The following is a 25,405-nucleotide window of genomic DNA, read 5'->3' as shown; positions in this document are numbered from 1 at the left end:
TCGAATTTTCACCTTATCATGAACAATCTACTATTGATCGAGTCATTTATTAGTATCGATAACGATAACATTCATAAATTCATTTGTGTTCTTAGAAATTATCTGCGTTTTTACTATCGTTTATAGCCTAAGCCTAGATAACCTTTGCCGACACTAACTTGTACTAATTAAAACTTATTGATCGTTTGAATTTAACTCGTTTTATGCTTATCTTTACGCCGCAATTATTAGTCATTATAAACTTTACAGTACCTATTATTAGAGATCTCAGTTTCTTCCATAGAAAGTAAATAGTAATAGCAGTTTTAAAATTATATCTCCCGTAATATTGCCAATTAACAACAATGAGTGCCATTAGGCTGACAGTTGAAACTGACGCAGCAGTCTACTTTCGTTTGTATTGTGTAATCAATGGAATTAGACAGCCCGCGGCCACGGTTGCAAACGTTAGACCGTATGTCCCCACGACAATACCCGCCCGCATACAAAACCGCTTTTTACGTAATCAAATTAGTGTACCAGCCGTACAAATCCCTTTTAGCCACGGCCTCCACTTGGACAATCTGATTGCTTTTATTAAGTGATTGATGCTGGCGGCAACCAGACAGATGTTTGTTTGATGAACTATTGGAACCCTCTTCTAGGATTATGAAAGTCGTCATGGTTGCACTCTTTTATGTTTTGTGTCGTCTAAGCATCCAGTGTGAACTGTGAAGGCGAGATTACGTCGGGATAAGAGTATCAGACGTTGACCTCGCGTTCTAAAAATAGTTGTATAACAAGAAATGATGTTTCATATAAATGTTGGATTTTAAAGCGAATCTCCGTTCGCATAAACACAGCCTGTACTAGCTTTTAATTAAGTCTGTCCTTGCTAAAACGTTCACAACCAGTTTCTATAAGTAAAGCGAACCTTGGCAATAGACTGAAACGCTTGAACGGTGAAGAGGAACGCAAGTATCGGGTTCTTTTGAATTGGATATGATTCATTCGTCAAGTGCCTCAAAATATAGTATATACCTACGTCCCTGAGTGCGTATGCATTGCTAAATCTTCAATCTAATTAAGGAGAAACACTCGTGTCTGGTTCGTATTTTTAATCGTGGGCCTAATTGGGTTCACGGTATTTTGTTATTTAAGATTTTTGGAGAGCCCCAGTTCTCTTAAGTTGTGCCTGGAGATCTTTTATGTTGCTCCTTAATTGCCTTTTAATGATTGAGATTTTACTTAAGAGTTTTTATTCCTGTTATGGTCGGCTTATTTTGAATAATAAAATTCTCAGCCAGTAATCTAGGAGACTTTAAAAGTTTTTCAATATAAATGCTTAATGTTGGAGAGGAGGACAAACTAAGGTTGTCGACGCGATTATTTCAAAAATACATGATATCGAGATAAATACTTACCTATTACACTAAAATAACCACCATTTGCTCTTAATTTATAATTATGTTAGATTTCTCATTGATTTTCCTTCCGTTCTGATTCTGTTTGTAGCTAGCGTATCCAAACAGAAAATATTTAAATGTAGTAATATTATCAGTGTTCTATTTATGAGTATAGGAAAATTATAACACATGATATAAATCGATGAAATGTAGTTTGATTACCGCTCACATTCATCACATGGGATTTTAAATTACGTTTGCATACGTTCCAAACCACTGGAAGTTCGTAGCGTTTGGATAATTAATGTTCCAAACATTTTTTGTTTTATCGCTGTCAGTCTACCAGCTCCGTTAATCATAAAAAGTCGTAAATTCCGTTTGAAATTTAATTTTTCTCTTCTGTTTTCTGTCGGGTTGGACATGGGTTCCTGTCTCGTGTATCGTTTCATTTTTCAAATGCTTCTTTTTATCCCAGCCACTTCAGTCTCTAATTGAGTCTCCATATTGCGAGCTCTCGCACGCTTCCTGGGTTATCGAATTTAAGAGAAGCGGGAATGTAATTTAAACCTCTTCCCACTTTGACCTGTATAATGTAATCCAAAACTCCGTGTCAATACACACGAAGTACCAAGTTCCTTATCTGAAATGAGGGTAATTTTAAACTCTGTAAAACTTTATGATGCGTCAGACAATTCGAATTTGTGGGAACAGAACCGTTGTTATGTAATCTATGTACAGTTATTGTATAGATAGTATTTCTTTACGGTTATTGTGTTATCTGTGGTAATGCCACAAAATACAACAGAATTCAATCTCATGTATGTACTTCACTTTTCATGCCTAAACTCGGCGGTCGCGCTAGGGTTGTCAACTTTTTTATGCGCATAAAACTAACGTGGTAGTGGTACTCGTATCTAATTATTTGATGTATTGTTGAGAATAAAACAGGAAAAATGAAATATAAACCAATAATAATAAAAAAAATTATGTGGCATACAAGAGGTTAATAAACACTTTCAACGGAAATTCGTTTGAACGAGATACCGAACTTTTTCAGAAACCGCAATTTATAATTTTGTTATTCATACATATATACTTACTCTACTCTTTACTTGTGAAAAAAATATTTTTCTATGTAATGGGCTGGTACAGTCCCCGATCTAAGCTTGCTTCTACCTACAGAAACCTTGATGTGCGAGTTTTATTTCGTCTACCTTACAACATACTCTCGCCATGATCACAAAAATTATCAACTCCTACTAGTAATCATCTTTGAGGATAGGTTGGGAGGTTCGCCTGGTTCGACACTAGCAAAACTTATTACGGCATTGAGCCAGAGGCCGCCGGGGCGCTTACCTACCCACCTAACTGTACCTACCTACTGCGTTTATTAAACGAACCATCGAAATATGAGAAAATAAGTAGGTACATACTATAGGTAATACGGCAGTTTAAAAAAACGACAATTCACTGTTTATTGTTGTATAAAAACAACCGTCCACTGAACAATTATAATACGACTTTTTTGTTGCTCCATTATTACTTTTTCTTTTGTTATTAAAATTAAAAATATTACAGTCAAATTACAGTTAGGTAGGTATCACAACGCGTGCACATTTATCTACCTTGTGAGTGACGCGCGTATCTCAAGAAAGCGGCAGCCGCGCTCGCACTGTTTTGAGTTGTTTTGAGACAGCGCGTCTGTGAACACGCACACATAGACACCTATGTCTGCGTGACTCGAACGCGCTTTGTATGTAGATTGACTTCTGTACCTATGTATTTTGTGGTAATGCTTTCTATACTATTGATAGAGAGTCCATGTTTTATCATGAAACGAAAACAAGAGCAGTCAAGTGATCAGAGTCGTGTCTAGTAATGTGCCTGCAGTTTAACATTAACCTTTGGAGGCCATTACTGCCAGTCAAGACGGCCGTGGGAAACCCGCGCCAGCTACCCATAAATTATGTTTGATGACATAAGCTCTCACTACTCGATTGGTGTTAGCTGTATGAGAAGATTCAAAGATTTCCAATCTTTGTTTTAAGAGACAAATGCTGCGAGCGAAAATATGAAATTGGGACGCGGTTTCGATCCCAGAGTAAGTATTGCGTCGCACGTGCGTGCTAAATAACGCGTAATTTTGCTCTCCCCTCGTCCTGCAGGAACCGGTCGATCCGGCGTGTACCGGAATTTCACTCGGAGACAATAGTGGATCCAGTCGACCGAGCTCTCCCGACCCCCTGCAGATACAATTCGCGACGGGAAAATAAATAATGGTCAGGGATCAAGAGATCTGGTCAGCTCTTGTGCAGCCAGTTCGCTTTACGAACTACAGTAGATATGTTCGATTTATCGACATGTTAGCCACGGGCGCAGTCGCCTACGCTTCTTACTACAAACTATAATCTGAACAGTCTTTGTCTCCTAGGTTGCTATTAATCAAAATGAAATACTATAAATTTTCCTAAATGCCCAAGTTGCCATGGCAATGAGATTGGAAATAATATAAACCTTGAAAGTTGGCCAGAGGATGCCATGATTCCATCTGAATTCTGGTTATTGAGAACACTCGAATGTTTATGAAATTGTTGCAAAACCGTAAAATTGTAGCTTGAGAAAATCCAGCAATTTTTACACAATATGTACAAATTGGAATCGGAACACTAACAATATGATAATTTTGAATTACAAAACATATATTCAGTTTCTTTTTTAGAAACCTATAGTAAGTAAATACGCGTGGGTTCGATCAAGGCTAGACCGACGAGTCGCAATTCAATGATGTAGTACTACAATGCACTAAAATTAAATATCCATATCGTTTGTCTTCTCTGGCAAAGCGATCGTATTTTACTGTACTCGTTCACGTATTAATTGTAAACAAACAAAAGAAAACTGCACAAAGCATATAGGTAATTCTACTTTCCGTGAAAGTGATTGCGAAGCACTTGTTTTGATTGGGACTACTTAGCCATTCGACGATAATGGATTTATTGATGGCCGTTTGAATCCTATAGTGAATCACAAAGTAGAAAACTACTTTCTAAATTCTATAGGATGCTGTCAAGTCGATAATAAAATAATGCAAAATAAAACAGTCGTGGCCACAGAGAAGCGAGCGATAAACAAACAAAGGATTTTCAAGTTAACCCACTTCCGTTTTACCGAGTGGCCGAGATGGCTCGAAATGCTCAACAAGCCGTAACAAGAGACTATTTCCCTCACAAAGCCCTTTCAGGTCTGCCGGTTCGACCCTAGGCCGCTGAGCGTGTAAGTAATTACTGCTTTGCCCTAATTCCTGGTGCCTCTGATCCCGGCTAGTCAGTCGACTGACCTGTTTGCTTCCAATGCAAGCTGCATCGGTTTGTTGAATCGATGAGTTTCATTCGCAACCGATTTATTCATGACTTTGGTAACTTTGTGCAACTGGGTTCCTATAGAGCAGAAGTCTGAGGCTATTTAGGAATTGAAAAGTACGATGTCGTATGAATGAACTTCAATACAAGCACTCCATATATGGTATAACTTCTTCGGTAGTGCGTAGTTACGTGACGGATGCGAGTAACACAATTATTGTACGTTTTATGTCCAAACAATGGGGTCAAATTAATTACGCTATCAATGCCGGCAACAATTACGAATAAGAAATAGCACCGTGAGTCCAAACAATAAAGTTATTGTTGCCTACTGGCAAACGCGTTTTAGTTGCGTCATCGAGTGTGCCGCGTGTTGGGATCATAATCGTAACATTGCTTGGCTTATTTATACATGGATGACCCCATGTTGGTTACATCAAAAGGATCGATTGGCCCAGTATCGCAAAATATAATTTAATTTGGAACTAAATCACGTCCCCGAAAATCTGAATCGACAATTTCTTGCAGAGAAAATTGAGTTAGCATCAGGCTCGCAAATTAGGTTTCTTAAAATTTTCTCAGTGTCGTCAAAATTCGTTCCAACATGAAACGTTCTGCTTATGAAAATTCATAGCTTGGAACTAACTAATACCCTGTCAAGACCGTTCTTAGCGAGAAGTGCTTTTGTAAATCAATGAGCTGCTGCGTTTCAGAACGTGCTTTGATTTATAAAACAGTCTTACTATGCAGTTTGGAGTATTGTTTGGTAAAACGGTTTGTTACTTTACGCTTAAAAATTTCACACACGCAAACCCTTGGCTTCAAAACTGCAGCACATTAGCGTCTCTGGCCCTAAATAGTAAATGAGTTTACTGTGCATCGCGGTCTGTTTGTTCATCAAACAGATTCCCTTTGTTTGGTGGCCACACTCAAAATAGATGAGCCTTTTGTGTAACCTGCCGTGGAGACCTAGTTTCTATGCATTTTATTACCGATAAATTCAACGAAATTGTTCCAACCTGAGGTGGAAGATTATTTTTCTATCCCAAACGGTGTAGATCTACGGAGCTATTTACATATCTGATGATATACATTAGAAAGGATTGAAATGAACTGTTGAACTCTCGGAAATCAACAACATAGTCGTTATAAGATCATTATGCATATCAAATGTGATAGTTATTCTTTGAATATTAATTTGAATATTTTGATATCTAAATCTACTTCAAGTTTGAGATAACATTCACTAATGAAGTACGATGAACTGCAGGTTTTAAACTGCCTCACAATATGAACCTGGCATTGCCTTAGATCTATATGAATGTTAACGGCAGTACTATAGCATAAATGCATTACGCAGTTACGCATTAATTCATCTCCTAATGTGCTTTAAACATTTCCACAATGGAGGACCTAGTAAATGGTGCTTTGAAAACTAACGCTACAGGAGTAAAATGAATTGCTTTCAGAATAGAGCATAAAGTACATAGATGTGACTGCTTTTAGGCCCCGAGTGCTGTACCAGAGTAATAGGGCTGCGATTTACTGAGCTTTAGTTGTTAGTACTTGTTAGTTCCGGGATTTTGTGGGTGTAACTCGGTTGTGGCTTAACTGCGAGTTTAGAGACTTAGCGGAATCCAGCTGTCGTGTAAGCTGTTTTAGTTGGAGTAATTTGAACTTACGCTTTAAACAACTTTAGAATAAATTACGTTTTTAGTTTTATTATTATCATTTTGAATACGTATTGTGTTTGATGTTATCTTATTTATTGATCCAATTGGACTCTTCTTTATGTTCGGCAACCCTGGTCATGATTTTCGCTTACCCCTTTTGCATATCACTTTCTGCTTTCGTGCTTTGCACTCTGTTCAAACCTGAATTACCTATGACAAAAGCTTACCCATAAAAATGCATTTGTTTCAAAACTTATGTGAAGGAGGATTTTATGCCACACCTTCAGTTGTAATATTGCAATTGCAAGCGTATGTTTTGTATGTTCCTATCCGTGTTTATCTTTAAGTGAGTAATAATACATATTGTGTGTAATTGTTGTTTTTACAATCTATTCATAGGCAATCTATAAGAAATTTTCAGCCATATTTCAGTGCAATTGTTTAGGAAATGTTTGAAAACGAAATGTATATTGTTATTGCAATATAGCACGCGTGGGTTTCTGTTCTGTGTCACGAATGTGTGAAATACTATGCTGTTGTGTTTTGAATTATATTAATTTCCTATTGTTACCAAATTATTACTGGAGGCTTTGTGTAAATGATGTCGAAATTATTGCTACATACTACATACATAATTATGTAATCAATGTCCAGCTTCTATCTCAAATTATATAAAGAGCTATTGTGTTCTTATAAATCGTTGGAAATCAGATCCAAATTTTTTTTATGCGAAACCCTGATCTATGAATGTTATTGGTGACAAAAATGCCATGCTACTAAATGTAGGCTTTTTTGGTCAATGAATATCGATGAACTCTAGAAATAATATCATAGACAACACTCCTGTGATGAAATGTTTATTTTTCAGTAGTCTGGAAGTTCCCTTTTTTTTTAAATTGTAAGTTATGGCTAAAAGCTTTTTCTCCTATGGCTGTTTCTTTGTGCGCATAGACACTTACAAATAATTTATTAAATCGAAGAAAAGTATAAACTTTTAGTGGCTAAGGCACAAGGTAAGTTTTTCCTGTACCGCAACTACTAACATGGTGTGAACGTCATTACAGAATATCATGAATTTCAAATATGTATACTAAATGTTACTAATAGTAATGACTGAATCACGGTACAAGGATTATAGCACAGTTTTCCGTCATTGAAGTATGATTTTTGCAATCAAACGTATTAAGTTTACTCACTAACACATGTCAGGACGTCACAATTCTACATATCATGTTTGTCCTCTTTTACTACACACAATTTGTAAAGCGTACAAACTTATCTATGCTGTTGATATACAGCTTATCACGTTAACATAAAGCATAATTTTCTTCGTTTCCCGATCTTTCCTATGTAAAGTAGGGTTTCCCTTTCAGGGAGTTAGTGGTCCCTAGTGCCCGCTTTGCTTTGTCCTATTTACCCGCCTGAAAATGGGATGCGGTTTGTGTGATGCCTTCTGACTAAACTGGGGTTTTATGGGCAACTTAATTTGCCACAATTTTGCTTTTTGCTTAATCAATGTGGTATGTGGTTAATTTATTAGCCAAGTAACTTTTATCTGGTCGAATATTTTGTTATAAATTATGTTATTTATCTGGGTTGATAACATGAAAGTATTCATTCTTGCTGCCAAGGCGTGCGAAATACTCACCTTCGAAATATTCCTCATCGAAAAAAGAATATAATTTTAACCCTTAAAACTTTACCATCAGGACAACCCCAAAAAAAATGTAGGTCAAATCGGTGATTCCAAATTCACGAAATAAAAACAGTAAACATTGTACACAGAGCGTCGCTTCCGCTGCGATACGCCAAAATACGACGTAATGTTATTGAAAAACAAATGGCAAATATAAGAGGAATGTTATGGGTTATTGCGTTATTTTTTGTGCATATTTACTCTTCGTACCTCTTTGCTTTCCATTGGGAATCGAAAATACATTTTCGTAATGCCAGTTACGCGCCTTTTCCGTTTTATTGGTAAAAGTTCCCGGGTTAATGGTAAAACCATTGAGTGTGTGGTTGGATGTTTCTTGTATAAGGTTTATTGTACAATAATAACATATTTTGTATACTCTTAGACGGTACCTATTGCTGATTCATATAAGGGTCTATTTATAACATGAGTAAATTGTGACAAACATTTCTTTGACGCACTACAGAAGGATAGCTCGGTTGTTATTAACGGAATAATTCTAATTTAATTAACTATATTATTATTTATATTTTTAGCTCTATATTTCTGGAATAATGGCTATTTTTAATATTGTTCTTTAGAATTGTATGTTTATTTCTCGCAAAAGTGCAAATACAATGAATTAATATACAATTACACAAATTCAGCGAAAGCCGTAGACTTGCATCGATAGCATCAATTACGTATTTCACTCTCCCTCGTATCATAGAATAAGTTTCGGGGTACAGGTACGATTCATCTTGATAAACCAACATTGACACAACTGTCACAGAGATACCACATTTGGTTCCGTTCAATTTATCTTGTCGTTGAGCTGTCTTTTATCAATAATTTCGTATTCAGATTGTTTGACAACTCCAGAACTTCTTCTTAAGTAGAGAGAGAAGATAGCACTTATTTCACTGAATATGTACCTGTGCACATTGTAATAGTTTATAGCTATGTGGGATAGAATCCTTACTACGAACCAGGAACTGGTTTATGTACTTACTAAACTCTTATTTACTTGGCACGGTTCAGGTGTTCCAATGTGTTTTTTCCAGGAAATACTTATATTTTTATTGCAACTTTCTGGAAGCCTTTGTAGAGTCGTATTTAAGAATTAAAGGTTTTGCAATGTAAAGTTAGACTGCCCATAGCAACTGAATATTTCGGATTATAATAAAATGGTAACGTTTTAGTACTCCAGTATGAGTTTATATACTCGTTCCTAATTTAGTTTGATGGCAGTCAAAGTAAACAGCTAACATCTAAAAAGATATCATAAGATTAATTTTGATGACTGCCATAAAAATATTCCTGTCGTGTTACGGGATAACATCGACGTATAATCGTAAAAGTAGTTTTTAAGCATTTAACATCGTGAATGCATCATTAGGATGAGATTGAATGCGGTAATTATCTTGCCTTTAGTGATCATGATTATCTCGTAAAGGTAAACAATGCCCGATTGTTTCTACCTTCGGAAGACTTGGATACGATGGATGAATAGCTTTTGCAGATATTCAGTTCTGCTTATGTTATAAATGCGAAAATTGGATCGAAGTTCATTCCTCTATCATGAAAATACTACCGTGTGGACGTTGATGAAACTAATCAGTAATATGCATAGTTCATATATCAGAGTACAAATAGGATATTTAGCAGGGTGCGGAAAATAATTCCCTCGTGAAACCAGCGAAACAGGTCAGAGGCTAGTTTAGCATATTTAAGTACGTAAGTCAACAATGCAGATACGTTGAAATAACATTTAGAGTAATATGACAACAAAACATACGGTTGCAGATTAAATTGCTTCCACGAATGAAACCGCTTCCCCGTACAAGGGACTGAGTAATAACATTAATGTTTGAGATTCATCTCGAGAATACCTGACGTATCAGGGTGTGCCAGGAGAACAAAATGACTAGCGGAGGTGCCACAACGGAAAATCTCCCAAGAAAGTAGCGCGTCAAAATGCGGGTGTTCAGGTGACGAGGAACGTCTGCGCCCTTATTCGCCGTCTTTGGACAGAACGCCTCGATAGTTCTAGCTACTGGTAGATTTGATCATGCTTATCTTACCTGTACCTACTGGAAAGCGCCTGACTTACCTTCCTTACGGCATCTCCGCTCTCCTTTCCTTACTCGGTGGGGTGTACAAACACGTGGACGTACGGTTGCGATGCCGGAGATATTTGCGGGACCAAAGCATTTCTAGCTTTTAACTATATCATCTTTCTCCACTATGAATTTTTGCTGTGAGTTGGCGGAATTGTATTTTGCTCACTTGCTGATGGAGAAAAATATTGGTTTAAGAATCTTGTGGGGTTGCTTTGGGTTTAGAACAGATTATTTATTCATTGGGTGAACATTGCTGGCTTTTGTGTTCATCACAGGACCACAGGCCTCTCCCTTTATCATCAATGGAAATACAACGAAAGTCGCAACTTAATTGCCACCAATTGCTACCATCGTGGTTTTAAAAGTTCATGCTGAATTTACCTCACTTTTTCGTGCTGCAAAATCAATCTATAGAGTGCTACGGCATTCACTCTTTTACAGCGCCCAATTAAAATGATATCTCCACTAACTAATTTATCACCATACTAACTGCCTGCACTCAAATTTCACTTCAGTGGAAATCAATTTGGACCAATAGCCGGGCTATTAAGCGATACCAGTCGTAGTGAGTGGCTGGCTAATGAAATTAGCATAGTGCCCGTACATCATACGAGGCGAGGGGAGTAAGGGCGCGGTGCACTGGCTGGTACTAACTATGCTGAAACTACCAGCTTGAAATATTATGACATGTTGTAACTAGGGGTGTTTAAGTTTGATGGGTGAGGAAAAGTGCTTACAACTCTATGCTGACTCTTCAAAACAATTGACAATCTAAAGGTATTTACTTGTAGGTGTGGAATATTTGCAGACTTTGCAAGAGTTGCAGCTTGGTCATCTTGATTTCAGGAGAGAACCTAGTTTAGAGAAATAACTCAATGTTTTTAATCTAATAATTTTAATAATAACGGAACAGGATCCGTGCTACGAATACAAAGCGATTTCCTTGAACAGACATCCAGTTGAGATGCTGTACAGAATTCGAAATAAGTCCGTTAGATATGACGTAGTCGAATGCATCACAATTCAAATTAAACGAATAGACGCGTACGCATGATTACGCATCGTTTCTCACTTGTACGTAACGGTAAAGTGCACGTTATTGCACTTAATGGTATTTTAACGTTCTTGACTCATATAGGTGTCCCGTTTATTTAATTTCGTTGGTCGACGCACAAGTTAATGAGAACCACAAGTGAGTCACGCATTATTCACGCTGTACGAAGGTACTTAAAGTGCTAAATAGATTTAGTGGGTACTTATAGATTATGTCGGCAACCCAAGCATTCTTTGGCTAGACAAGGTTTATAGATGAATTCTCGGATGCAATCATAGAGTTTGCCAAGTTTTCTCATATCTCTGAGAAACAGGTCTGCTTATAATCGGCCTCGACATTTTTGTTTATAATTTTGCTTGCAGTCTTAACAAATGAATGTAATATTACGTTGGAAGCTGTGGGTGATGCAAGTATATCGACTTCTCTACTTCCAAATTTAAAGTCAATGTTACATCTAAGTTATTCATCCGTTTCTCATCCCAGGGTCAAGGCTTTATTCAAATCTTTTATTAAAATTGGTTAAAAAACATTACATTATCATATCAACATTGTACTAATGACAAGTAATAGCAACATATTAGTATTAGATTCATACACGACTAGCCCTTATAAGCAGATCAAATGCAACATGTTAATTGCTTTAATTATGATTGATTAATTGCACGTGCAGACATTAAATAAACAAAACATTACTGTACATTGTTCATACACTTCCCATGCTTATAATTTACCAGGTGTTACAACTATGTCGCAATAAGTATACAGAATACTGACTGCAAAATACATATGACTAAAGGCTTGCCTGTAAAGTCGTTAACATAGATTTTGTAAGAAAACAATAACTTATTTTATATGCCGTGTCGAACTGTTGTAGCCTTGCAATATTCATATTATGTTCTTAAATACAAACATGGCAATGCTCTGATACATTTCAAAAGAAATAATAATTATTAGCAGCAGACTGCGATATGTAAAGGTATCGTACCTCTTCTATTTCGAAGACGAAAGTAAAATTTCTCTCGTGCTTGTAATCATAGCAACGCCTTTCTTTGCTGCGAAGAAAAGTATCGTTATATGCAGTAGTATCCCAGTTTATTGTCAGAATGTTCTACTGAAATGGGAATGCCCCAAATAATTTTCTATGTATAAAATTGTTAATTATGTCATTGGTTAATGATGTAAACAATTTATTTATAATGATGCATGTAAGCGGGAAGGCCCTTTACACATGAATGGAAATGTATGATACCTATATTGTAATGTAATTGAAAATACTGATCGCCTTATTCACTATGACGTATTATGATTCCTGTTACGGTTATATACGTGACTTCAATCATACAATAAACGAAATGATATATAATTTGTGCCGGTCGCAAATGAATTCGCCTAACCCCAAAATCCCGAGAACGCTGAAGAAGTATTTATTACCTACAGGAAAATCTGATTCGAAGTTCAAAAATATTGAGTTAAGATGCGTTTTAAAAGCTAGCTGCCGACTGCATGAAATCGGCCGTTGGAACAGGGTGCATAACTGTATCGAAACGGCAGCCAGCAGCATGTGGAGTCGCTCTCATATATCGACCGATCATGCAGTGCAGTTGCGGTCGGCAGCTGGCATTCAAAACGCACTTTTACATAATATATCTGGTATGACAGTTCTGAGACTTGTCTAGTCAAGTCTAGTTGTAGCCTCTTAGAAAACATAGCTTTCTTCACCAACATAAGAAACTACCGCAGCTATCTTCTAATCAGACATAGAGGCACAGTTAACTCTTATCACAAGTAATAATTACCGCACTGCAACGTAACGTTATCAACTAAGTACAGTTAGTTTGTGCACCGAATAACGATAACGGCCATTAGATAATGAATTAAGTTTAACAACTTTTACGTAGATTTGCTTTGTTTGCTCTAGTTTTCAAGTCGTAAAGATAACGAGGTATAACCAAAGAGTAATAATTATAATAAAGACTATAATTATGATATTAGTGGGGAATTAAAACAAATGTATAGGAACATTATGTGTACATCCATAACACCGATGATTGACGTTCACGCAATATAAAAGAAATAAAATAAATCACTATTTCAACCACATTCCGGTATGCCTAATATTAATTTACAAATCGTAAACCAATTACTCATTTTATGTTAGACACATGTTCATTTTCCGGCAATTTAACCTACATTCTAAACTATGTATGTTCGTAGCGTTATCATAAAGTTTGTAGCTTTATCCGAATAAACAAAACGCGCCCGGGTCGTTGACCTCCAGCCTTGCACAGTGCATGTGGTCTGAAACGCATACAAGTCACTTGTAAAAATACAATTTAATAATAAAATGCTTGAATATGTATGCAGCGTCAGTTCATTGACTTACAAAGAAAATGAATGGGGTCATACAAGAATTATTGACTCTATTATGTTCGATAAGTCTCGGTAACTATATGTAGAGTTAGTATGTGTCATTTCAAAGGAAACCGTCATAATTTACTACCATCGACAGCAAACTTTTTCCTTTAAAACGAAGCATACGTTATTTAAACTAAACCACTGATTCACGGAAAATCGATAAACAACAAGTCCTAGGAATTAATGACGTTAATAAATAGAAAAAGTTCCATCATTAAAATAAGCTTCAACCAAACTAAATCAACGATAGTGAAAAATAGATACTCTTTCTAATGAATGTACATTAGTTTCTTGTAAATAAAAGAGCAAAGATCGTCTGAGTCAGCTGTGCCAACGAAACATGCAACTGCCTATGCGTCATACTATACTACTTTGTTTTATAAGGAAGTATATCTGTTATTTGTATCGTGGCATAGTTCATACGACAAAAGTTTAACGTAGGTCAAACACCACCCCATTTAGATCTGTGGTTGGTAATAACCCGACTAGCATTCATAAAAATATTTTAACAAAAGAAAATTTCCCATTATGTATTTCTGTTTCAATTCATATTTTTATATCATCACCAGGAATTTAGAATACCTAGATTTTCAATCAAACAAGGATATTTGCAGGCGTTCCCGTGCATACATTGTCGTCATATAGTCTCCATATTGGATTCCCCTCACGCATTCCATACTAATACCATGAAATGTTCGTTGCAATCAACCTCTAGTATTGTCGGTATCACACTCGCACACTGGAAAAGTATTACCAGAGTCCGTCCTTCTACCAAATGGATGAAATATCTTTCAGCTTGGGAAAAATGCAGTATGGCTTTCCATCCTCTTATGATGCTTTCAAATACTTTAAAACTTAAAACAGTACCAGTTCCAGAGCTGGAATTATGTAGTAAAAACATTTTAGTCGACGCTTCTAAGCGTTGAGTTAAAACCGCAATTTTGAATGAAGCAACGCGAAATGCTAAGACTTTTACGTAGCAAAAACTTGAACTAACAATTTTGAAGAACCCCAAAACCACAAGACGCGAGACCTAAAACGTTGATGCTATCGCAACTGTGCTTGGAAGCTATAAAACACTTGTCTCAACTAACCGTTTTACTAGGAAAACATTGAGAAACGAAACGAAGGCTATCTTAACGTCATCGTTACAAAAAATACTATTTGGTACACTTCCGATTCAGAATTAAGTGGAAGAATGTTTCCATAGCAATCATTCCAGTGAAACACGATTTAATCTTTCTCAATAATAATAAATCTGAGTACGTTTCATGTGTGTGTAAACTAACTGTCGCCATAAAATCTTGAAGCTATCCAATACTTCAAACTCATTTACAGTCCCTTCGCTGTGAGTGAAAACATGACAACGTTATAATATTCCCGTCTAGACAGATAAAATACAATATTTCTCGGTCGGCCATTACGATGAATGACTTCACGTATTTATACAGCCATAAGTCGTTAGATACCCAGTTTATTTATAAAGTTCGAGTAAGTCTCCCGCGGTGTTTTGATTTCGCGACAGCCCTACGCTTCACCTCCAGTGACTCGACTTCGTTTCGATATGAAACTCATATTTTCGTGCGGGATTATCCTTGCAAATTTTCTGTAATACAGGAAATTGTGTTAGATTCTGAAGGCTTCGTGCTTCCTCGCTTTCGTGCCTACCGTAGTATTATTTGTTGGAATGAACGCCGTTTTTTCGGTCTGTTGCACGTAACTAGTTTCTATGATATTGGCAACTTAGAATTCGCAATGACCTTACCTCGAGTTATCTAATTTAGAATTCAGCAATTCAAACGTATGTAAAGCGCTATTATTTCACACGGAAACAATGACTCCCGGGTGAGTTAAAGCGATAATTAAGCGAGTTCCACACATGGTTAACGTGTCACCAGCTACGTATAATGGAACACGTGTTTTAAACGATTCATGACGTTATCTGTCGACCAGTGGCTGCTTTGGGAGAAACAGAAGCAAGTCAATAGTGTGGGAGAGACTAATCTACTCGGCCATAGCTACTACCATATTTAATTCGACATGCTTACTCGATATGCTTTCTTCGATGTCTAGAATAAAACAGTCTAACCTATTTAAACTTGAATTTGAAGCTGTAGAATTGTCTACTTCTGCTGCAATAGAGCACAGAGATATCAACAAAACCAGGCAAAATAAAAGAAAGATGAATTCCCAGAGGGCGAATTCCAAACCAATGAATCTAGAGATTCGTAGGAATCAAAAAAACATCTACATCCATAGCCAAGGACCCATTGTGAAAGGTAACAAAAGAACTATCACTGATACAACCACAAAATGTTACGTCTATTTTACAAATACATGAGCCCGAGACCGGAAAGATTAATTCGATTGTTACTTCGCCCCAGTTTTGACAAACTACTCGTTGAGTCGAGTGAGGCGAGAAAACAAACACCGATATTTCAGCCGAGGCGACGACGTCCCGCGGTCATTATTTGGGGGAAAAAATTGTACGAAATAAATCTTGACACGGCAAACACTTCTATTTACCGTATAATGTTTGCTTTCTTGACCTTCGTTGAGTCATGGATGATGAGTCAGTCCCGAAGCGATATTATCGAATCGTTATGCGAGTATTGACGCATCGCGTTCATTTGTTTGATATCGTGTCATGTTCTTTGTGATGTTTTGGGACTAAAGTTTTGTTGTTTTAATTATACCATCTACAATTGTTTCCTGTGCGTAAACGTGAGTTGGCGTTGATGAGTCTTGTTATAAGTCAAAACACAACTTGAAAGACAAACGTAAGCAATCAAGTTTGATTGTACATTGCTTTCAATCGTCAGCGAACAGCCGTAGTACGTAGTGGTCTATGTTTATCAAGCGATAGCTAATGCTAACATTAAAGATTTTTTTGTTTTAAAGTTGTTGAAACACCGCATCGTCTGGCTGGTATGTCTTGTTGGCCCTGAAAATGCGTCACCTTTCGCCATAAATCTTAACTCAGCCATTGATTCAGATAACGTCTATCAAATGCTGATAGGAATCTTCTAGAATAATGTAAATACAGCAAAATGTTCTTTATTTCTGTCATGACATTTAATGAATCATACGGATATGGCAATAGTGATTTATTTTTCTTTTTCTATTCGTCGGTGACTAACAGTCTCAAGTCAGATGTTCCCATGTTGAGTATTTCCTTCATGCAGGTTGTTATGCAACGTGATTCATTTGTGGAATGAAGAGCGATCGCTGTAGAGATGCGTACGCGGGTCGAGGGTTATGGGCGGTCAGTCGATGATTGTTCCTTCTTTATATTCGTTAGGGTTCACACTGGTGCATTCTTCTTTGTTATTTTTTGTGCCACTGCCATGGGTATATTCAAAAGAGTTTCGATTATAATTAATGGCGATAACACAACTTTTAACTAGGCTAGTTATGACGTTTACATAAGTCGAAATCGTTATCATTTGCGAGTATGTAATTGGTGCGTACAAAAAATAGAAACTACTCGATAAGATAGCCTATGATGCAAAAAAAAATCACAACATTAACCAATGATCTGCATATTAAAAACAAAAACGAGTTTATCGACATCGACATTCCCTAGCCAGGAGTATCTGACAGGATGTCGTGCTCGACGATACGAGGGCGGAATATTAGCCATCGTTATTACACGACCAATTTATGTTGTGCACTTGTGACCTCTAGACGTGGCCGAGAATAGAGGACAACGCAGTGTTGTTTAAAACAAGAGGGTTTATATTTGTATGTATGTATGCACGCGGGGTATACTGTAGGTGGCGAAAATAGTGTGAGCTATTTATACCGTTGTTACACCAGATACTATTATTGTTCTGCGGTATTTATAATCTGAATTATGATACTGACTAACTGGATTGTAATTTTCCTGCTGTTATTGTACTTTTATTACTGTTTGCCTAATAAATGTTGCGTTGTGTGAACATTTACAGTTTACACTAAATCCTTTAATGGTTACGACCCACGCAAACAAACATTTGAAACTAACAATGTTCTACGTTCCACCTCGATTTTATAAAATAAGCATTATAAACTATGTTTTTTGCGTTTTTTGCTGTGGCAAGCGCATGGTGTCCACTTAACTTATCACATCCTTCATCCTTAGCACGCAAGAACGTGCTCAAGTGTTGTTTTTTCTTTGGGTCAGTGTAATGCTACACTGCCTTATAATTTTTAAATTACAAAGAAAATCACGAACGGCCCATGAATTCAAACCGAGCGTATTAATTTAAATTCTACGCTCCTTATGTAAAAATAAATTAAAATTCAAAATGAGGTTGCAGTTTCCGCATAAACTTTTTGTTGGTCTTTGTTCCTCTTTATAATCTGTCCTATTAGCGAGATTTATTATGACAGCTGTATCAACGGAATTGGAACTCGAAACTTTATATCTGTGACTTTCTTTCTGTCACTTGGAGTTATGTTTAATGTTTTTCTTTTCTTTGTCTACAGTGCCGTCGGTAAAACATGCCTGCTCATCAGTTACACCACAAATGCCTTCCCAGGAGAGTACATACCCACAGTGTAAGTATCTACAATTATTCGACTTCAAAACAAACATAATTATTTGCTCGTTAACTAAGTTTACCTTATCAAACAAAATGTAACGAGATGAGTATACTTTATAGTTGTTTGACCTATTTCGAGCTTTCAATCCAGAGCTTTATGAATTAATCCGTCAGACAACGGTCCAATTTCACTCTGTTGTTGTGATATTTGCATTACTAAAAGCTTTTCAAGTTTCTGCTGCAATCGTAGAAAATATATGTTGCAATAATGAATCTGTGAGACAATTGACATTGAAACTGTCGTAATTTGAATTAAGAATTGATCATCATTTGTTTTGTTTTTTATTTTCGCTTCAATGCCAATCAAGCAGTCTTATTTTATTTTATGCCAATAACATTCAAACAGACTTTAATTAGTTTTTCTGATGAAGCATCCTTATGAAAACCATGACCTAAATTGAGACAGATTAATAAATCTAACATCAAAGCAAGTTTACCTTCAATATTAAAATTAAAACCTATTTATTTGTGACCTTTTTCTCAGATTCGACAACTACTCGGCGAACGTGATGGTAGATGGCAAGCCAATCAACCTGGGCCTATGGGATACGGCTGGTCAGGAAGATTACGATAGGCTGCGACCACTGTCCTACCCACAGACCGATGTGTTCCTTATATGCTTCTCGCTTGTCAACCCAGCGTCGTTTGAAAACGTTCGGGCTAAGGTATGTAGCTGCTAAAATGTTGTTGTGTTATAACACATCTTATTGTTTGAGAGTTTCCACGAGTTCCAAAGTCAAGAGTTTCCAGTGAATACAGATTTTTGTTTTGAATCTTCTCTATGGAATAATACAAGCCTCGTAATTCTATACTCATTATCTGTATGTCAAAGCTTCACTATGTAGGAAGTCTTAAAATCTCGACTTGATAACAGAGAAAATATGATTATGTTACTGTGAGTTTCCAAAGAACACTCCTTCTTTATACTCGACTTGATTGATGTCGCCAATTCAATATGTGTTTCTAAGAAATTACTCGTATCTGCGCGATAAATTTTCTCAGTTGGATTTCCTGATTGCGAAGTTCACTTTGGGTTCAAAACGTAGGAGCATTTATGACAACCATGACCGGGCCGGACTGCACCAAAACCGTAGTTTGATTCACTTCATTTGTACCAAATATCTTCACCAGCCGGCTATATGGAAAAGAGATACTGACTATAGCATACTTGGTTCATTTAAATATCCATGAATAGCTTCTAACCAGAACATCATGTTTCACCATAAGTTTCTGGTCCAAAATCCAGAACCTCTTCTTTTTTTGAAGTCGTTTAAAATAACACTGCGTTAAGAACAGCCTCATATAACTCTTTCGTCTACACATTCCAGTGGTTCCCCGAAGTGAGGCATCACTGCCCGTCAACACCCATCATCCTGGTCGGTACCAAGCTCGATCTCCGCGAAGACAAGGACACCATTGAGAAGCTGAAGGACAAGAAACTCGCGCCTATCACCTACACACAGGTAAGCTTCGCAATTTTATGAGAGTAAAGATCTTTTTAAGTTATTGTTCAGGAATCCAGGAATTCATGGTCATTGGTTTCTATTGCCTTCTTCGAAAATATAAATAAACAGCCCTTATGGTGGCCAACCGAGTCCGTAGTTCTGCGTTCGGCTGTTATTGGAGAGGCAGTGGACAAGTTTTCAGAAGCTTGAATGCCTCAAATACTCAATAGCTCTCCAGCAAAAGATATTTTAGACGTAGAACAGGTATTCAGGGAGCACCTATGGCTCAGAATTTCATATTGGATAGCTATGAAAATATGCCATTTCCTGTATCAAACTGACACCAGAATATACAATTACCTTTGATTGATACCTTACTACGTAAACACAAACCTCACCCAACGTGCGTCTGACAGTTGACGTATACTCGTAACCGCTACGGCTGGCGCATATGAGGGAGAACTAAGAGCAATTTTCATTGTGAAACTGTTGTCAAGTTGGTTCCCATGGAAATTAAGTTTAAAATGAATTAAATGTGGCGTTCAATATTCTTTCAATGAGAATAGTGACCTCCTCTTTTCTAGAAACCACAAAATCTGACAACCAGTCTTCAGAGTCAAAAGATTTAATTTCAAATAGGCCTTTGGAGGCTCTTATAAAATTCAGCCATTGACATTATCAGGGTAACTGGTATGGTAACTGAAAGGCGTCATATGAAGTAACAGTAGTATTTTGCGACCATTTATTTATACATATAAAAAATATATTAATAAAAAAAAAACATACTATTCAATCAACGAGTATATCACCGATAAAAAATAACCTAAAATAAAATTAAATAAAAGCAACATATATAGAAAAATAACTATAAAACGAAGTTATGCTACACAAAAATATACGTAATATTATAATATACCTAAATAAATACCTCTACTTAAATAATATACTACATACTAGTTTATTACATTAAACGCCTTCCTCTCTTCTAACTATTTTGCTGTGCCCATCAGGGTCCATAATTGTGACTACCTCTATTTTATTATATATTTTCCACCAAATGTACATTATGGAATGCAATAAATGATATGATATGATATACTTTAAGCCGACCCCAATATAGTTGAGATCTGGACAGATCATGATCATAAACAATTTGAACAAATCGCCTCCATAGTTTCACTGAGAAGTATTCTACGCTGTGCTCAGTAAATGTGCAACGTTCGCTAGTTATATTCGAGGTGGGAAGCAAGCTGCCCGCAGCCAGGATATTGCAAATTTACGCGTCTGTATTACAACTACTATTGTCGAGAGTTCCTGCATTGTGCACTGTGGAATGTGCCAATTTATTTCTTGATTGATAGTACTGAGAATGTACTCGTAAAGTTTGTTTAGATTTGTGGTCTATTCTTGCCTAAGAAAGTAAAGTCGGAAGTTTTTAAAATCGCTTCTTGCGTATGACAGTTTGTATTTGTGAAATGGTTTATGACTTAACCAGTTTAGACTAATTTTAGGTACAATCCTAAAATAGCTGCTACAGCTATTCAGCTGCGCCAATAATGAAATGCCGATTGTATGATATCAACAACTTAGTGTTTGTTTCCCAATATATAAAACGGCAAGCCTATATATTATTTTTATATTTACGTCCTGTAGTAAGATATGTAGGGCCAACCAGCACACGACCATTTGTTCTCTGCACTAATCTTATAAAGCTAAAGACTAAAATCAACTCGCTATACAGGAACGAATTTTATCCAGTGCGCAAACTTTGTCAACTTGTAGTTACCTAAATAAGTTTTATAGATACCTACGTATATTTTTATTTTGTCGTGTTTTAGTACAAAAAAGAAAAGTTATTGATAGCGAAAGATGTTTATTTTGTAACCGATTGTACGGTCACAGTCGTCATAGTAGGCACGGCGGCAACGCGAAACCGGTTTACTGACGCGAGCGCTGCTCCAAGCCCGTAAGAATATTTGGTGTCCATATTTTGCTGATTTTAGGGCGGACAAAAGTATGAAAAATTTGTTTTTACTGATGTTGCAGATATGTTCTCTTAATGATACTGGACCTCCAGTTTTTTTTTGCGCTCTACTTAAAATTCATTCCTGTATTGTCCCAGGAACCAATGGGTCGATTTGAAAAATTCTTTCAGTGTTACACAGCCCATTTATCCAGGAAGGTTATAGGATACGAAAAGTTCCAAAATATTCTGAATAGAACTAATATTTTTTCACTTGTCCAGGGTCTCGGCATGTCGAAAGAGATCAGCGCGGTGAAGTACCTGGAGTGCTCGGCGCTGACGCAGAAGGGCCTGAAGACGGTGTTCGACGAGGCGATCCGAGCCGTCCTGTGTCCCGTGCAGCCGATCAAGCCGCGGCGGAAGTGTACGCTGCTTTAAGGATTTGTGTACCACTGTCAGATAAGGTATGGAGACTTTTTTGTGTGCCGATATCGGTGTTATTAATTTGACTTTAGAATGGCGTTCAAATATGCAAGCCTCTAAAGCGAACGTGAATCAAAGTAAATTAGTTTCATGAGTCAAATGATTGTGAACGAGGATACTGGATGAATTTGCAGAAGCCATTTTTCAATCTTTAATTGAATCGCTGTGTTATTTTCGAAAAGTTCTTATTGTGCAATTGGTGGTAAAATAAATTTCTAAAAAATTCTAGGCCGCTATAATTGTTTCTTACTTTTAGGGTCGATTTTTCAATCGCCAGATCTTAACTGCTGTGACAATGTTTGTGTACAAAATATGTCAAAACGCTTTATTTATTCCTCAGATAGAAGTTTCTGATGATTGAAAAATTGGCCCTTAATCAAATAAAATATGTATTTATTAAATTTTTATTTTCTCCACAGATAGCGTAGTACAGACGTCGATGCCAGTGTATACAGCATAGCTTACATAGAGCGCACCAACATCAGTATAAATGTGCATAAACACACGCTCTATAACTGAATGGACTGCAATAAATGCATACATAGATGTTAATTTTTACTGTTAAAGTACGCATTATTAATTAATTAATATGTAACGTGGGTTGGTGTGAGTGAGGTCCGTTTAATGTATAACGCTTTTTTATATCGACCGGGTATTCTTGTCACTGGCAGTTTGTATGCTGCAAAGAGATTTACCTATGCCTAGCTTTGAATATTGTCTATGGACGTCACTGGAATCTTTATTCAAATGTTCTTTTTGTGAATCATGTGCCACTATGTTCTACATTGGTTATTATTTGTACACTATTTCACATTATACCACCGCCTGTCAGTGACTACTAGGTAATCCGAGTTCTAACTCATATTTGGGTGCTTTACTAAAATCTAGAACATCGCTATTACGAAAGTGTAATTACATTCCTACATCTATGATAATTTCGGGTACAAATTGTTTAAACATACTTCACCGTCGTTTCTGAGCGGTTGTTTTAAAAATGGAATTGTTGAAATTTTTGTTTGCCAGAGATTATATTTTTCGATTTATTATTGCTTTTTATTTGTTTCCACATTGTTGTATATCAGTGTTGGTCGACTCTTGCTCGTATACATTTTCGTCCTTATTTCTATTGCGTTAAAGTTCAATTTGTATACGAGTTACAACGTCGGCTAGGATAGTGGCGTAATAAGTACAGCATTCGTTCGTAAGGAAATGGTTAATCATAAAAGTTTCGTATTCATTGTATATTTAATTAAATAAAAAGGTTATATGTACCTATGTATGATGTAAACTGTATTTCGTTTTAATACGCTACGCAGATTCCAGTATAAATTGACTTCGATGTGATTTGTAGGTTAATAATGTCTTGAATAAGAACCCACTGTACTGTACAAAACTTTGAACCCGAGCACACAATCCCGCATTTAATAATTGGTAACTTTAATAATGTCAAGTAACTCATGCTGAAGTCGACTTTCATTGGAAACTAAATGAACGGTCATTTAGTCAATAATATGCCATTTCATGAAAATATAGCTACTGCATGTTATTTTCCCTTAGACGAATCAATTTAAACTCTAATGCTACGGTCATACGTGCTAAAATGCAGTAGCTATATGCAGACATTTCTTGCGTATTATTTCTCTAAATCGGCTAAAAGCTTAAGAGTATAAGCGCGTGAATGGTCAATACTTAGATACATATCGTTGGTAAAGTGTAGCTATGCTATCGTGACGTCTTTGTAATACTAGCGGCGATAGTTCTGCGAATTTCAACCTTATGCATGTGTTTTAAGTATCAATTTGCACTGAGTAAGGAAAAAAATCTTTGCTGGATTGGAATTTTGAGTATGGAGGTTAAAATTGCAGAACTAGGGCCGCTAGCGCAGTTTTCAATAAGCAACAAGATTGTATCGCAATTGTTTAGTCTTCTAGGGCTAATGTAAAATACCGCACAACTACTTTTAGCATTAACCGACCGAGTCGAGATGGACATAACTCTTTCTACGACCTCTAGCTCGCTCACCATCTCAACTCGGCCGCATTACTGTCACGGGAGGCATTTTTCGCTAAAATGTGATAAACGGGTTTAGGCTCTAATTGACTATCTAGACATTTTTCACGGCCTCTAGATATGGGACGCTTTTTTTACCTTATACGCCTAACTTCACGATTTTCGTAGTCTCTACAGATCGTTTCTTTAGTAAATAAAAATGGCACTAAGTTAATTACTGTCTAAATCCACTCCTAAAATATAAATGTTATAATAAGAAAGCAGTACATGTAAGTTTGTGTTAAGTGTGCAATTGTTGTTGCTTGTCACCCAACGCGGCACGCTGTTTATAAACTAGTGGCCATAGAGTTTTATTCCTTTCAAAAAGTTATTTTACTAATGAGTTTTTAATTCTGTTTCTAAATTTAAAAAGCTCGAACAATTGCACAGAACATCCCTAGCAGTAAGATTTTAATGTATGTATTGTTCAGATGCAAATATTTAGAAGAATCAGCATGTAAATACCGGTAATTTAGTAATAAAGTATACAAAAATTAAAATACACACGCCAGTTTCTTTGGTGTAACATTTTTTATACTAGATCCATTTTTCCACGTCTGATGCTAATTGAAAATAAATAGTTTCCACTGTGTAGTTTTATGTATTCATGTATTGTAATGCGTTTATGGTTGAATGGACTAACTATATTATGTCTAGTTATAAAATATATAATTTAAATAATAGGTCAACAATATAATATACCTGTTGAGGCAGCGATAGGACGAGATCGAATCAAATGATATTTTTTAAACTTAAAACAGATAAGATACTATTATTTTGTCAAGAAATATAACGATAAATATTTGTCGATATTTTTCATAATGGAGACGAGTCAATATATCTGCTATGACTTTATTAAATGCACGAAAATCTTAAAACAATTGACTGGGTTCTTAAAAACTTTAATTGAATTTATTTAGTAAAATCTAGTAGATCCGTTAGTCCAAATTTTCCATTTATTATAATTATATAATTTGTATTTGTAGTGTATGTTAGACGCGTTTATTTGTATTGATGTTATGTTGTCATCTTGTTGTATTGTTGGTAGTCACTTATGCCATGTACTGCATTTGCTTTCATTCAAATAACAGCTTGTATAATATTATTTTTATACAAAATTGTATATGTATAGATATGCGCTGTGTCTATAATTCGATTGATATGATAGTTAGATAACGCTCTCGAGTAATTCTTCCAA

At 36.3% G+C, this 25,405-nt stretch overlaps 1 protein-coding gene across 1 annotated transcript in view; it reads left to right on the top strand.

The window, feature by feature from the left end:
- The window catches only part of LOC110372021 (ras-related protein Rac1), a 28,866-nt gene extending 5,665 nt beyond the window's left edge, over positions 1-23,201 (top strand). The window contains exons 2-6 of the mRNA XM_064037650.1: positions 18,152-18,223; positions 18,752-18,932; positions 19,596-19,730; positions 21,958-22,139; positions 22,578-23,201. Of these exons, the coding sequence (XP_063893720.1) occupies positions 18,152-18,223; positions 18,752-18,932; positions 19,596-19,730; positions 21,958-22,113 (544 nt within the window). The 3' untranslated portion in view covers positions 22,114-22,139; positions 22,578-23,201. The remainder of the gene's footprint in view (positions 1-18,151; positions 18,224-18,751; positions 18,933-19,595; positions 19,731-21,957; positions 22,140-22,577) is intronic.
- Positions 23,202-25,405: the final 2,204 nt, after the last annotated feature.

Source organism: Helicoverpa armigera, chromosome 2, assembly GCF_030705265.1.
Source record: "Helicoverpa armigera isolate CAAS_96S chromosome 2, ASM3070526v1, whole genome shotgun sequence".
Taxonomy (NCBI): Eukaryota; Metazoa; Arthropoda; class Insecta; order Lepidoptera; family Noctuidae; genus Helicoverpa; species Helicoverpa armigera.
This window is presented reverse-complemented; position numbering and strand designations above follow the sequence as displayed.